The 15,116-nt window shown below is 42.0% G+C and overlaps 1 protein-coding gene across 1 annotated transcript in view; it reads right to left on the bottom strand.

The window, feature by feature from the left end:
• Positions 1-13,530, bottom strand: part of HTR2A (5-hydroxytryptamine receptor 2A) — a 28,057-nt gene extending 14,527 nt beyond the window's left edge. The window contains 7 exon segments of the mRNA XM_030459979.1: positions 8,084-8,284; position 12,771; positions 13,118-13,222; positions 13,224-13,344; positions 13,346-13,437; positions 13,439-13,470; positions 13,473-13,530. Of these exon segments, the coding sequence (XP_030315839.1) occupies positions 8,084-8,284; position 12,771; positions 13,118-13,222; positions 13,224-13,344; positions 13,346-13,437; positions 13,439-13,470; positions 13,473-13,530 (610 nt within the window).
• Between the last annotated feature and the right edge of the window lie 1,586 nt (positions 13,531-15,116).

A 15,116-nucleotide genomic window follows, 5' to 3' on the forward strand; every position in this document is an offset into this window, starting at 1 on the left:
GAAACCTGACCAGGCTGATAATGCTTTTTTGCTGGTAGATTCAAGGGGAAGAACAATATGGTTCTTATGGTTTTCAAAGTGAAGACAAGTGGTTTGTTTTTTTGTTTGTTTGTTGTTTGTTTGTTGTTGTTGGTTTTTTTTTAAAAAAGATAATAAATTCTTTCATCAGTACCTTGACTAGCCAGGTTCTTTCCAGTCTATTTGTTTGTTTGTGGTTTTGTTGTTGTTTTTTTTAGAGATAATAAACAAATTCTATCATCAGTACCTTCCCTAGCCAGGTTCTTTCCAGGTTTTTTGTATATTTGTTTGTTTGGTTTTTTTTTTAAAGATAATAAACAAATTCTGTCATCAGTACCTTGACTAGCTATATTCTTCCCATAGAGCTCCAGTATTAAAAATAAATCTCTACCCTTTAAAATTTGTCCTTTAAAATTAAACCAAAGCAGAAAGAAATCTATACATCACTTCTGAGTCCTTTTTTCACTTGTAAAGCAGAATGTTTCTTGCAAAAGAGGAGCTCATGAAATGGGTCTGTGCTTGTTTCATACACAAAAACCTTCATCTCCTCCTGATAATCAAGTAATGACAAAGAAAATGGTAAATGTATGCATACTAATTATTCTTCATATGACAGGACATATCTGCTGGTTTAATGCACTCTTTTCCATCCAGCAGTATGCCAGGTTGTTCAATGTCTCTGGTTGGGAAATGTAGCTCTATAGATTTTTATGTTGTTTCTTTATCTCTGCATTTCCAAATCTGGAGAATTTAGAAACACATTCAATCATCCCCTTCCTTGGAGCATTTTTTCATAAAAAATATAAGGTTAGTGACACCTCCTTGTCAGATAAGATAAAAAAAAAAACCCACAACATAGTTCTCATAGTTCTAAATGTAACATTTTATAACCTTCACAGTTCCTGGAGTGAGATATGTGTGGTAAGCTGCTGGTCTGGTGGATGGGAAGTGCTCACTCTTCTGGGACAAACAAATCAAGTAAAAGATTCTGTTGTGTGGGAAATATGGGGATAATTTACATCTGAGAGGAAAGTAAATATGATATTTATGTCTCTTAAGTCATGCCTCAGAACCAGAATGTGTATGCCAGCCAAGTCAGAAATGTACATCACAACACTGGCTGGTAACTTCCCTCTGACAACCTGTGCATGAAGTCCTCATTTCCTCATAGAATCATAGAATCATAGAATTAGCTGGGTTGGAAGGGACCTCAGAGATCATCTAGTCCAACCCTTGACCCACCGGAGCAGTTGCTAGACCATGGCACTGAGTGCCACATCCAGTCTTTTTTTAAATGTCTCCAGGGACGGAGAATCTACCACCTCACCGGGAAGTCCATTCCATAGCCTAATCACCCTCTCCGTGAAGAAATTCTTCCTAATATCTAACCTAAACCTCCCCTGGCACAACTTAAGACTGTGTCCTCTTGTCTTGTTGAAGGTTGTCTGTGAAAAGAGTCCAGTTCCCACCTCACTACAGCCTCCTTTCAGGTAGTTGTAGGCAGCAATGAGGTCTCCCCTGAGCCTCCTCTTCTCCAGGCTGAACAGCCCCAGCTCTCTCAGCCTCTCCTCATAGGGCCTGTGCTCGAGTCCCTTCACCAGCCTGGTTGCCCTCCTTTGGACCTGTTCCAGGACCTCTACATCCTTCTTAAACTGAGGGGTCCAGAACTGGACACAGTACTCGAGGTGTGGCCTAACCAGCGCTGAGTACAGGGGAAGAATCCTTTCCCTGGACCTGCTGGCCACGCTGTTCCTGATACAGGCCAGGATGCCATTGGCCTTCTTGGCCACCTGGGCACACTGCTGGCTCATGTTCAGTTTCTTGTCAATGCAGACTCCCAGGTCCCTTTCTGCCTGGCTGCTCTCCAGCCACTCTGTCCGAAGCCTGGAGCTCCCCATGGGGTTGTTGTGGCCAAAGTGCAGGACCCGGCACTTGGCCTTGTTGAACCTCATCCCGTTGGAATCGGCCCAGCTCTCTAGTCTGTCCAGGTCCCTCTGCAGAGCCCTCCTGCCTTCGAGTTGGTCCACACTTCCTCCCAGCTTGGTGTCATCTGCGAATTTGCTGATGATGGACTCAATCCCTTCGTCTAAGTCGTCGATAAAGATATTAAACAGAACTGGGCCCAATACTGATCCCTGGGGGACACCACTAGTGACCGGCCGCCAACTGGATGCAGCCCCGTTCACCACCACTCTCTGGGCCCGGCCCTCCAGCCAGTTCCTAACCCAGCACACGGTGCTCCTGTCCAAGCTGTGGGCTGACAGCTTTTTCAGGAGGATGCTGTGGGAGACGGTGTCAAAGGCCTTGCTGTCACTTTGCTGTCATTAGCTGTCACTTCTGCTGGGGTCATTAGGGTGATGATGAACTTTCTACTGGCATAGCTATTGCTGACTACAGAGCCTCACACATCGCATCTTCATAAAAAGAATACAATGAAGACCCCACTTCAATGAGATGGTTATAAAATTCCAGTATTTCATTCATGAAATTATGCACCATGGGCCTTCATTATAGTTAATGCAAATTTCTCTATATGTTGTGTTAAAGTTTTTGAAAACATCTTTATGGCATTTTATGTTTATGGGGCCATCTACATCCATAAATGGGAAACAGATCAGGCAATTGCCCAAATACAAAGCCATAGTGTTTGCCCATGAGAATCTCCAGCTGGGGAGAGCAAACAATATTATTATCTGGGAGATTATTTCATGAACTTGAGAAAAAAAAAAAAAAGGAGTTAACTAAGGAAATTATTATAAATACTGCTAAGAATGCAAAATTTTCAGAAGAAGAAATGGAAGTGAAGTGAGTAACTAAATGATAAGGAGGAAAGAGTAGCAGACATTTTTAGTTCCAGAACTGCCAAATTTAGGTTCTCACCTTTAAATCTATATTGTTGGAGTGCACTGCTATGCATCACTATATGCAATTTTATGTATTTTGGCAGTATATTCCATTTTGTAACAGTGGTCTTTACCCATGTCAAGCCATCCCTAAATTAGAGTTGAACTGGAAAATTCTAAGTATGTCATCTGGGAGAAATAGAGGATGTGGTGGGTCCCAAACGGGGATTCTCAACCCTTGGCTAGTTGTGATTTTTGAAAACAGTAAGGAAACTTCCAAATGGAAGAGGTGTGAGCTGAAGGAAGCCAAAGCTGTCAACAAACCACAACCCAAAGCCAGCGGTAGTTGTACTCCTCAAATCTTGGCTGCTTACCTGGCCCTTCATGGACCTTTATGGTCAAGAAGCCATGCAGTGAACTGGAAGGCTGCCTGAGAAGGGGGTGTAAGCTTCTGTGTCATAATAAATCTTTCCACTGCCAAATTATCAGAGGGCTCAGCTTCATTGGGCTTGTTTCATTCACCTTGCACTTTGGAGACTGATGCTTCACATGCTACATGACTTCTGTATTTTGAGGTCTTGAAAGCAATGGCAAAATTTCAGGAGTTATGCACTGGGAGTTATTTCACCAGATTCATCCAGCTCCACTTTAGACACTTAGGACTTTTTTTTTTTTTTCCCCTGCATGAAAAGTACTGAATAAATCTGTGTTGTTACTCACTGGGGAAAGCAGAGGCTGCCTGAAGGAAGTGAACAGATGTGTAGGCTGAGTGAGAAAAGATAAGAAAAAACTCAGCTAAGAGGATTTGGGCTGCATCAAACTTCACATTACTTAGGCCACCAACAGATGAACAGAGAGAAATAAGAGCTGAGGAATGATATCTATAGGGGCTTAGCAGTCATGACTGTAATTCTTTTATGTGGCCTTTTCATGGATTTTTAAAGGAGAGAATGCCACATTGTTGGCCTCTGGCAGAACAAAATGCTTCTTACACCCACTTTGGGCTCAAAAGTGCTTTACCTATGTTTTTCAGCATAGTCTTTATTTACAATTTTACAGATTCCAGTTAAACTTTATACAAAATTCAGCTCTGTTTTTGGCTAGGAAGGAGAAATGCTTGGGCTTTTTTCACCTGTTCTCAATAATGACCTCTGTGCTTTAAAACAAATGGAATAATTTTCAAGGTTTAATGGGCTTTTGCCTTCAACAGCTACAAATAATCTAATTATCTAGCCTCTCTGGGTACTGAATGATTTAAGAATTAAAGACACAATTAGAATCTGTTACAGTACTTAGAATTCATTTTAAACCAATTGCCTGTGGCACTACATGGTCCAGTGAAAGAAAGGCTGCTGGCTAAATGCTCTTTTCTACTAAATGCAAAACCAAATGTTAGTACAATTATTTTTTTCATATAACAAAATCAAGATTTCAGAAGTCAAATAAGTCAAATTATTGTCCCATTTTATGCTATTTTGAAAAAAATCCTCCATGTATCCATCGAGTGGGAGGAAGGTCATGGATTGACTGCTCTTTGGATCAAATTCATGAATAAATTTGTGAATTCAGTGCACAAAAGGAAAATTACAAATTTGGTGAGGGAAAGTGATTTTACTGAAGTAAGTTGGAAGTCATCATGAAGGAGACAGGGGTAGATCAGGAAGCATTAGGAGAACTTCTGCATGCCCCAGAAGTCAGACAGAAGCCATGCCCAACAAATCAGTGAGAAGGATTTACAGAGTCAGTGAGCAGGTGGATAAGGGTGATCCAGCTGATACAATGTGGCCCTTTCCAGAATGCTCTGACAACATCATTTGGCCCAGATAGCCAAGAAGGCCAATGGCATCCTGGCCTGTGTCTGGAACAGTGTGCCAACAGGTCCAGGGAAGGGATTCTGCCCCTGTACTCAGCCCTGGTGAGGCCACACCTCGAGTCCTGTGTCCAGTTCTGGGCCCCTCAGTTTAGGAAGGAGATTGAAGTCCTGGAGCAGGTCCAAAGGAGGGCAACCAGGCTGGTGAAGGGACTCCAGCACAGATCCTATGAGGAGAGGCTGAGGGAGCTGGGGCTGTTCAGCCTGGAGAAGAGGAGGCTCAGGGGAGACCTCATCACTCTCTACAACTCCCTGAAAGGAGGGGGTAGCCAGGGGGGGGTTGGTCTCTTTTCCCAGGCAACTCTCAGCAAGACAAGAGGGCATGGTCTCAAGTTGTGCCAGGGGAGGTTTAGGTTGGATATTAGAAAGAATTTCTTTAGGGAGAGGGTGATCAGACATTGGAATGGGCTGCCCAGGGAAGTAGTGGATTCTCCATCCCTGGAGATATTTAAAAAGAGACTGGATGTGGCACTCAGTGCCATGGTCTAGCAACCGCAACAGTGGATCAAGGGTTGGACTTGATGATCTCTGAGGTCCCTTCCAACCCAGCCAATTCTATGATTCTGTGATTCTATGAAAGGATACCTTCCATTTCTTTCTCTTGCTTTTTAACCTTTGCCTCATACATCTTGAAAATTCACAGGGCACCAGTTCAGCTGCAAACTGCAGGAGCAAGGGGAAGCCAAAGGATAACTAATTGAGGCTGGAGGGCAAAACCTGGAGAAACTCTCACCTCTCTGAATTTGTCAGTGAGATGGGAGCCACACCAGAGAGTGTGCTGTGCCCAACACCAGCTCTGCCTCTGTGTGAAAATGCAAAGAGTTAAATAATTTATAGCTCTGTCACTCTAAATATCACTGAGAAGCTGGAGACTGGTAAATGAGACATGGAGAATATCTGTTCAGAAACCATTTCCATTAGTAAATGGTATAGAAAGCATGTTCGTCAGAAACCATTTCCTATCACTTCTGAGTTGGACTGTGGTGGATGAGGACAGGGTCAGTGATGGACTGATAGCAAGCTGTGTGGGTGACCTGGGATTTAGCAAGATCTCTTATAGTCCTGGCATTTTTCTTTATTCTATTAGTATAGCAATATGCTGTAGTGCAAACTCAGTCCAGGCTGGCAGTGACTAGATCAGCAGCTTTTTTATAGCTTGCTGTGTGTTTGCTTACCTGTCTGTCCTCAGGAGCACATCTCATTTGCCAGAGCTCATTCACAACACAGTCATCAGACTGGGACACAACCTGTTTTCCTTCAGCTCATCTCCCCATAGCCCTTGAGGAAGCCAGGACTGGCAAACCAGCTCAGCACCACTTCATTTCTGCACACCCACCGTGTTGTCTGCATTCATTTCTCTCTGTTTAATCTTCTCAGTGTTGTGATGACAAATGATGGGTGAGTGAGGATGAGTTTACCCTATCAGCCCACCTATTTTCCTAACATTCACCATTCCCTTACATGTGTCTTTATCCAGCTGCAGTAAAGCAGGACTCTGTCCTCTCATGCTTTCCAAGAAAATATGGGATTGTATTTTTCAGTTATATAAATAGGAATTTTGTTGCTATCACTTGCAATAATAATAACAACATTTCTGTCTCATCTGATAATGGTTAAAAATGAATTCTCTAGAGAGCAGAAAAGGTATTTTTACAATGTGTAAGTTGTCAGTTATTACTGCAAAGAATAGTCCTAAATTTTGAAATTAAATGTCAAGGCATCAAGAACTAACCCCTCCTATTAGAAGACATAAACCACGTTCAAACTAATAGAGCTTAAATATTTTTGTCTTAATTCCTTGTAAGAGTGAGCCACTATCTGAGGAAAGATGCTGAGCAGCATGGAAGAGCATTTTGTGAATTTATCAGTGTTTAAAAAGTAATTTCAGGCAGTAAGCCCAGCCACGACACACAAATGCAGACAAAGACAGTACATACAAACATAAGGAAATCTTGACTTAGGTTATATGGAGAATGTAATGAAAGTGCTGGCACTTAGCAGCATCCATGAGTTGGAAAACTGAACAGATTAAGTAATATATTTTGTACTGGACTGATCCAGAAAGTGACTGTAGAGAGGTAAGGTATGATTCACCTAATCTGTATAAAGACCTCTACAGCTGAGTTGTTGTAGGCTTCCTTTATAGCTGGGTGGAATTCACCTGTCCTGTGCTAGACATCTGTATCTGATGGCTGAGCTGAACCTTGACAAGTCTTGGAGGATGCAGATCTGTCCCATTGAGAATTGGCTCCCACTATTTCTTGCTGCCCTATAGAAGATGCAGCTAATTCAGGTCATAGATATCCTAGAGTGTGTTTTCCCAAATTCTGGGCCAAGATGGAGGGGGACTCCAAGAGGCAATTCAGAGCAGCAAGCAGGCAGGCAGCAGTGTTAGACATCATCTTTTTTCCTTCTCCTTGGAAGAACAGTAACAGATTGTAGTTACCACTTGCAACAATTTATGTTAGCCAGGGAAGCGGCTAATTACCTTTGATTGCTGGCAGCATTCATCTCTTTCAGGGCACAAGACTGAATTTTTTTTTTTCTCACGAATAAACGATCTGCCAGTGCTTGGGGGGTTTGCAAAATCAAATGAGCTGAAAGGGAACTGTGCTTTCAACACATTTGAGAACCATTGCCCCAGGTGTGTCAGAAAATCCCTGGTGGCATCAGGCACCAAACCCTTTCCATCTTCCTCACCATCAAACTGCTCTGGACTGAGGAAGCTGCCACCATGGGAATGGAAATGTGACTCCCCTGTGCCTAGTTGCAAGCCTCTGGGTTTTGCCAGCTCAAAGAGAGATTCAGCTCAGGGAATCATTCAGGGCACCTATTTTAGGTTATAACTCTGAACTGTCCTGTGGGGAAACTTCTTTCATTTGCAGTATACAGAGCATCTAATTCCTGCTAGATAGGATGCATAAATACCCCACATCTGTGCACTGAGAAAAGCAGACACAATCTGCCCATAGGAAATATCTTAATAAGGGGTTGGGGAACACTAACATAAAACAGAGAAATCTGTTTTTCAGTTGAGATATTTTTCTTCTGTTCAGATGTTAAGGTAATGATGCATAATCAATATGGGAAATAAACACATCTTTAAAACAAACTTGAACCCAGCAGTCTTATTGCTGATGTCTATTCTTTCAGTGGCAGTGCTGCTCAGTTCTCTGTTTCCTATTGCTGTTATTGATTTCCATTGCACAATTACTACACCACAGCACTTCTTTAGACTGTGGCAAGCAAAATATTGCAGGCGGAGAATAGCATTTTAAACTGCAATATATATGTCAAATCCTCTCAAAGGCCAGCAAGCTGCAATTACATGCTGAAATATTGCCTCACTTACCTACTGATATGGTCCAAACAGCAATTATTTTTGCAAAAGCCTTTGTTCTTGAGTTAAACCTGCTGTGATGGATGGGGTTTCGAATGGCAATGTAGCGATCCAGGGAGATGGCACAGAGGTGCATGATGGAGGCAGTGGAGAAAAGCACATCCAGGTAGATCCAAACTGCACAGAGCTTTGTAGGCAGAGGCCACGTGTACCCTGCACAAGAGAAAGTTGGCATCAGCTAAGAACATGGCAAACATCTTTTGGGTGACACGTTTGTCCTACTCCACATATCCGTCTAGGAGGAGCTGGTGGTTAAATCGTGCTCGACAGAAGCTGCCTGACACTATATTAAGACACTTTTTAATTTACTTGCAACATTCTAACTCTGTAGCTTTTGGGATAAATTCTACTTCTTTCTCAGGCTACAGGTAGTGTATTTTTTTCCTTTTAAATTCTATTTGCATAATGCTAATGTTTGCTATTATAATTAACCATTTCTGACAGCAAATCTGTGGAAATAGGAGATATTTCATTGTTGTAGACCTGCAAGTTCTCTGTTTTGTGTTGGGATTTTTACATCACATGATTATTACTTTATTAACACCTGTTGATATGCAAAGCCATCTAAATTCTGAAACTGAAACTTTACCTTTAGTAGCAGATGAAGAAAGAAACTGATTTTATTGCCTGCCAGTGATCTTTATCTCACCTGTGTTTAGTCTCTTCCTACAGATTTAAATAAGGATATTCTCTTTATCAATGAATACCAGTAGGCTCTTCCAGAGAGACCAATCCAAAGCAAATATATTAGTGTTTACCTACATCATCTTTGCTACAAATTACACCTTCCATTTTTCCTTGACCTTCCCACTAACCATAAAGAATAATTGAATGCTGTCCTTTCTGGAAGCTATTGGAAGATGACTATCATATCTTACCTAGTTTTTTACTTTTTCTCATCAAGTCTAAGCAAAGGCAATTCCTTTATCTTTTTACTTACAGATGGTGCTTTTTAAACTTTTGTTCTTCTTGTTCCTCTGCCCTGGAATCTATATAATTTATCCATGTCTTGCTTATCGTTCAATAGCCAAAACAAAACTTAGGACTTGATCAAAGGCCTTGTGACTGCTCAGTGAAATACAGGATTGCTTCATGGGTTTTGCAGGGAATATCCTTACTTACATAACCTGGAATGATGAGTGCCTTTTGTATAAAAATATCTTACTAGTGACACCTGCTTAGCTTATGATCCTTTTTGACAGCCAGATCTTGTTCATCATTCCTGAAACCTGGACAAATTTCCTCAATGGTAGCTGGTTTGCTGTATTTTTCCCAAGTCCATATCTTTGCATTTATCTGCCCTGAATGTTATTTATTCTATTCAGACCTTCTCTTTAGGGCTCCATATGATTGCTGAGGATTCTGAACCTGTTCCCTCTGAGTGCTTGTAACATCTCCCAGCTCGGTGCTTTTAGAAAGCTGTGTAAACTTATACTCTATCTATGGGACTAGATGAGCAGACCCCAAACTAAGCAGAGCTTTGCAGGACCCCCACTCAAAGGCCCTCCTAGTCCTGCAGGGAACAACTAATAATGCTCCTTGGAGCAAGTTTTTTGCAGTTATTCCTGTCCTTATCTTGCAGAGGTTTAATTTAGTGCTGCCCATGGCAGTGTGGCATGGGGCAGTGCCAAAGTTGCAATAGTGACAACACACCAGAGTATTTTGGGGTGTTTGTGTCCTTTGGAGATACAGTACAAGATTTGCAAGAGGAGGAACAGAATGAGAGACAGAGGAACTTGTTCTGTTCCTAATTAAATTTAGTCTTGGTAAGCACTGAGGAGACCTATTTCTTTGTGCTCTTGGGCTGCTGTAGTATGACCTGACCCTGACAAGCCATACAAAGAATTTATGGATATGTTTTATCTTGTTTTCTGGTCTTTCAATGGAGAATCTGGTCTCTGGAGCATGTTTCATGAGGGCTGGTTATCAGGTTCATGTCTTCCCAGCAGCATCTCTCTGTCAGGCCAGCACAGTTTACACAGGAAAAAATGGTAAGGTATATTTACACTTGAAAATATTTGCCTGCTCTCTTGCTTCAGTGGCATTTGGGAATTCATTTGTCATATCCTTCTTGACCTCTTGTCCTTGCTCTAAAGATAGATGGGGCAGAGATAAAACAGCATCTGTCAGATAAACTACCTTGGAAAATACAAGGCCTAGAAAAACACCATGATAGGATCCAACTGTGGATACATAATAGTTAGAAAAGGGTGTAGATAAGATCTTCCAGGCAGACCTTGGGCTACTTTATGTGACACATGTCACATTTGTTTTGTGCTGTGCCCTGGCCACTTACTGAAAGGGAAACAATAGAAAAAAAGAAACCATGGCTGCAATTTTCATGCATTTCCTTGGTAGGCAGGAAAAGTTTTTAAAAGTTCAAGATTCCATGTGGTCCATGAGAGCTCATATGAGAGGTCCAGGAGCTTCTATGAGGGAGTCACATCCAAGAGACAAGCAAGTGATGTTTGTGTACTTGTACATTTTCAGGCTGAGAGGCTGAGAGGGAGGGCAGGTAGCCTCTAGACTGATATATTTTCTTCCTCGTGTAGCCAGGTGGTAGCATTCCAGGAAAGGACAAATGTTTTCTCATCAGGCCTTTCAGATGAGGAGGTAAACAAGCCAAGCTGGGAGGGTGGCAGGCTGCTGTTTGTTGGTAAAAGGAGGTACGGAAAAACCATTTCAAGTGAAAGGCTAAGAAAGTGATGTAAGGAAAGAGGAGAGTCTGTAGGCTTGGGCAGTTATTGAAGAGGCCCTGTGCATCATCCTGCCTTCTAGAAAGCACAGCAGCCAAGGCCAGCCCTGAGGTCAGCACCAGGCTAAATAAGGACCCCTCTGAAGTGCCTGGTCCTTCCACTGCAGCTGGGAATTACAAAACATCTAGCAAGAATCCCAACAGCTGCTCCATGCTGTCACTCCACACTGTTACTGTCATCACCAGATGACATGGGACAAGTCTCCAAGACAGCAGCAACAGGCATCCAGCACCTGATTTTGGGTGGGAACACACGTTGTTGTTCACCTCTGAGAATTTTCTGCTCTGTGAGCTTGTCCACCTTGGTGGAACTTGCTGGTGCTGGTGGTGGATGAAAGACTGCCCAGTCCAAAGGGTGGAGGCTGGGGCAGGTGTGGCTGGGCACTTGAATGGGAATTGCCTGCAGTAGCTGTAAAGCTCTCAAGGAGGAAATCATCTCTCTTTTGAGCAAAGTAGTCACAATTGTCCTTCAGGGGGTTGTGGGATGGGTGATGGAGCACCCTGGATCCACAGTTTGAAGGCACTCTGAAAGAGCGAGACAAGTGCAGAGGTCCCTGGTTTGGGCACGGGACCCTCAAATATAGATGATGTAGCTGATGCTGGTTGCATCCTGCCATTTCTCTGGGCTGCTGAGACCAAACAAATGCTCCTGCATCAGGGCAGGTTACCCTCTGCACCATCACTGCTTCTCCTCGAGGTTGACGGTGCATCACACTGTGACGACTCTTCTGATGCACCTGTGTGCATCACCAGATGACTTATCACCCCCATGCAAAAGTCTCCCCCTTTTTGATCTTGCAAGGGAAAAAGCAGAGAGAAAGGATACAGAGGCAGCACCCTCCCTCTCTATGGTTTTAGGTGATGGCAAAGGAGGATGATGCAGCCTTCCCCCCATGATTAACATTTCGGCTTTGCTGTGCGCAGGAAATCCCGTGTCCTGACATCCAAATCACTCCTGAACCACAGATTTTGAGTGCCTCTTTCCTCAGCAGCATAGCCTGGCCAGCAGGAGTCCCTGTTGCTTGTCTCAGGGAATCTCACAGGATTTAAAGGGTTTTGCTAATCTCATGCATCGGGGTCAATTTCTGCTCCCGTGGCTCTCACTTACACTGTATCTCCCACCAAAGGTAATCGCATCACTAATACAAGAAAATCTCAACATTACACCACCACTGATGCCAAACACAGTTTGCAAATGCTACCGAGGGCAAGCTGTGCAAAATACTGAAACTGGGAAATAAACCTCCAGTTTGCTGGGGGAATTGGAAAAACCCCCTCCTTTCCTATTTTTAAAGTTCCAAAAACAGGCTCACTCTTCGACTTTTTAGTTTCCAAATAATGAAGCAACAGGAAATCTTAGTAAACAGCCTCACTTCCCTCCTGAGGTGTCTGGATTTTCCTTGAACTGTAGCAATTCAGTTGTGGCACTGGAAAACTAATTCCTCAAAGTTTAGGGGTTGTAAATCCTGACATTCTTTGTACTGAACAAATAGGCTGCTGCTTTTTTTCTCTGCGAGCTGTGCTGCAAATTATTTTGGTGACAATGAGAAGAAAGGTCTAATGTTAATCACCTACAAGGGTATGAATTGAGTCATTATTCACTTAATTTCTTAATTTGCTTATCTTATGAAATTACAGCTTTTCATAGTAAGTGTTACTAAAAAAAATCAGCAGAATTAATTCCATGCCTGTTTTCAACTTCCACAATATTGATTCCAGAATTTGCTGGTAAAGTAGATGTTTTAAGCAGGGTAATAGTGTTAAGAGAATTATTTACATCTGTATTACTTCATTAAAAAATAATGGAAGGAGTGCCTACTTTGAATCTAAAGGTTGTCATAAGTGCTTCTGAGCATATTTGCAGAGAAAACTAACTGGCAGGACCCTGTGTTCTCATTAGGAGTATTGAAAATTAGGAACCAGGGGAAAATATACCTGAAAGAACAGTGAGAAAGCATCTACATGTACATTTTGAGATGATTCCTCTAGCAACCTGAGTAATAAACTAATGTTCTAGCCTGTGTTTTAAAATTCCTGTCACTACAAATATGAAGTAGGAAAGGTTCAAGTTCTTCACCTGACATCCATGAACCCATTACATATATTTCAATTTATATGGAGTGATTACAATTTTTTTCTAGAAAAGCATGAAATAATAACAACAACAACATGTTCATGCATGTGTTTAAAACTCCTCAATACATGCAGTAGGTTACACAGCTTAATATTACATACAGTATGGTTAACATTGACACAGGCATGAACAAAGAACCCAGCAGCATATCAGCTATTGCAAGTGACATTAGAAAATAGTTAGTGGCATTCTGTAGTTTTTTCTTCCAGTGATACAGCCATGATGACAAGTATATTTCCAGCAATGGTTAAAACAATCACTATCACTGTCAGCAAAGCTGGCCAGTTTTTTCTGGGAAGCTGAAACAGGGAAGAGTAGCACGGGGACCCATGTTACCTTCACATGAAAGATGGTTAGGTTTTCAGAGTCCTCAGTCACATTAAAGAGATGTGATATGTTGATCTCTCCAGCTCCATAAAACATTTCTGTAGAGTCTTCTCTCATGATTATTTGCATTAAGGAGTTTGCAGTTGGGTTCACAGAGCTCACCTCATCGGAAAGAATATCCATTGCTAAGTCCCAGAACCAGAGAAATAAACAGTGAAAATAGGGAATTATCAACCCTTTGTCACCATCAGGCTTTATATTCCTTAGCTGTCCATGCCAGAAGTGGAAGGAGCAAACTCTTTGTCCACTGTATTTTGCCACTAGCGTGATGCCAAAAACCATACCAGAATTACTCCCAATGCTGGAAATGTTTGGTTTTCTCAGTTCCATAGGAAGTCCAGTGTTGGCACATATTGACAATCCAGCCGAAAAGCAAACCAAACTGTAGGATAGAGGATGTGGACTTGAGTGAGGCTCAGAGAGCAAAAAATGTTGGAGAAAATAAAAGAGAAAAAAAAAACTTTTGCAACAGTAGGACTCCCCTCTGGAGCTACATCTTTTTGCTATTGGTAACTGTAATCACACAATTTTAAACACAGCAGTATTAAAATAGCTTTCCATACCAAACAGCACAGTTCTTGCTTCCCTATTAAAAAGTTGATTAAAGATTCCAGCCAGCATCTTTCCCTTGAAATAATTAGATATGCTCTTATTTATAGTTCATCTTCCATAACATAGATGATAGTCTCTGACTTCTGCTGTGTTTCAGTATCATTTTCAATCTCTTATTAGAGCTTACACATTCTGCTCCATGCTGATTTTTATAGTTAATTTTTATAATTAATTGTACCTTTTGGTCCAGCCTGGCTTCAGAATGGAAATTAAACAACTAGATACTATAATCTTAAAAAAAATACAGTTTAAGGAAGACTTACTTTGTACTTCAGAGCCCACTCTCAAACTTCAGATAGGTTCACTTTGCACCTTGATTTACCAATTCTTCACTGTGTTCGGCAGTTTTTGTGTCCTTTTCTTCAGCTCTTCAAAATGGTGGTATTTGGAAGAGTTTTTTGACTTCTAAACTGCACACTTGAGTGAAAAGGCAGTTCCTGTGCTGTGAGGCTTGCTCTTTTCTTCTGAGAGATAGGCTGCTCGCTGACTCTTTCCTTGTGCATTTCCCGCCCCAGGGCAAGCTATATTAAAATAGTAGTAATAGCAGAGCCCTTCTGGAAGTGACACAAAAGCAAGAGCACAGGCACAGGCACACATGAAAAAGCAGCCTGCACGGAGGAATTACTGATTTCAGCAGGGATGGAATTTCTTGCTCTCTGCCTTCTTCGCTTTGTGAGACCTCCCACTATCCAGTATGTCAGAAACTGCAAGGTAGCAACAGCAGAGGAGGGCAGGGGAGGGCAGACCAAAAGAAGGTTTTTCTGCAGCTTTGCAGTGTGTGTGTTTCTGAGGTCCTCTGCTTGGTGCTTTTTCACTGCACGCTCTTCCCTTTGCAGAGGATGGCTTGCAAACAGCTGCATGCAATTACAGTGTTTTACAGGATGCAGCCTTACAAGAGACAAAAACTGAGGCTCACAATGGTAAATACTAGTGAAAACATTAATGTGAAGCTTTTTCCATGTAGAGGGATACAATGACAGCTTTAAAAGGAAGCAGTGTTGTTCAGTCCCTTTCATTTTTAACCCCAGGACTGTGCTGACATGTTAATCAAATTGGCTGTAGATATTTATAAAGAATTGAACTCCTCTGATGTCACA

The sequence above is a fragment of the Calypte anna genome, chromosome 1 (genome assembly GCF_003957555.1).
Source record: "Calypte anna isolate BGI_N300 chromosome 1, bCalAnn1_v1.p, whole genome shotgun sequence".
In the NCBI taxonomy this organism is placed as follows: Eukaryota; Metazoa; Chordata; class Aves; order Apodiformes; family Trochilidae; genus Calypte; species Calypte anna.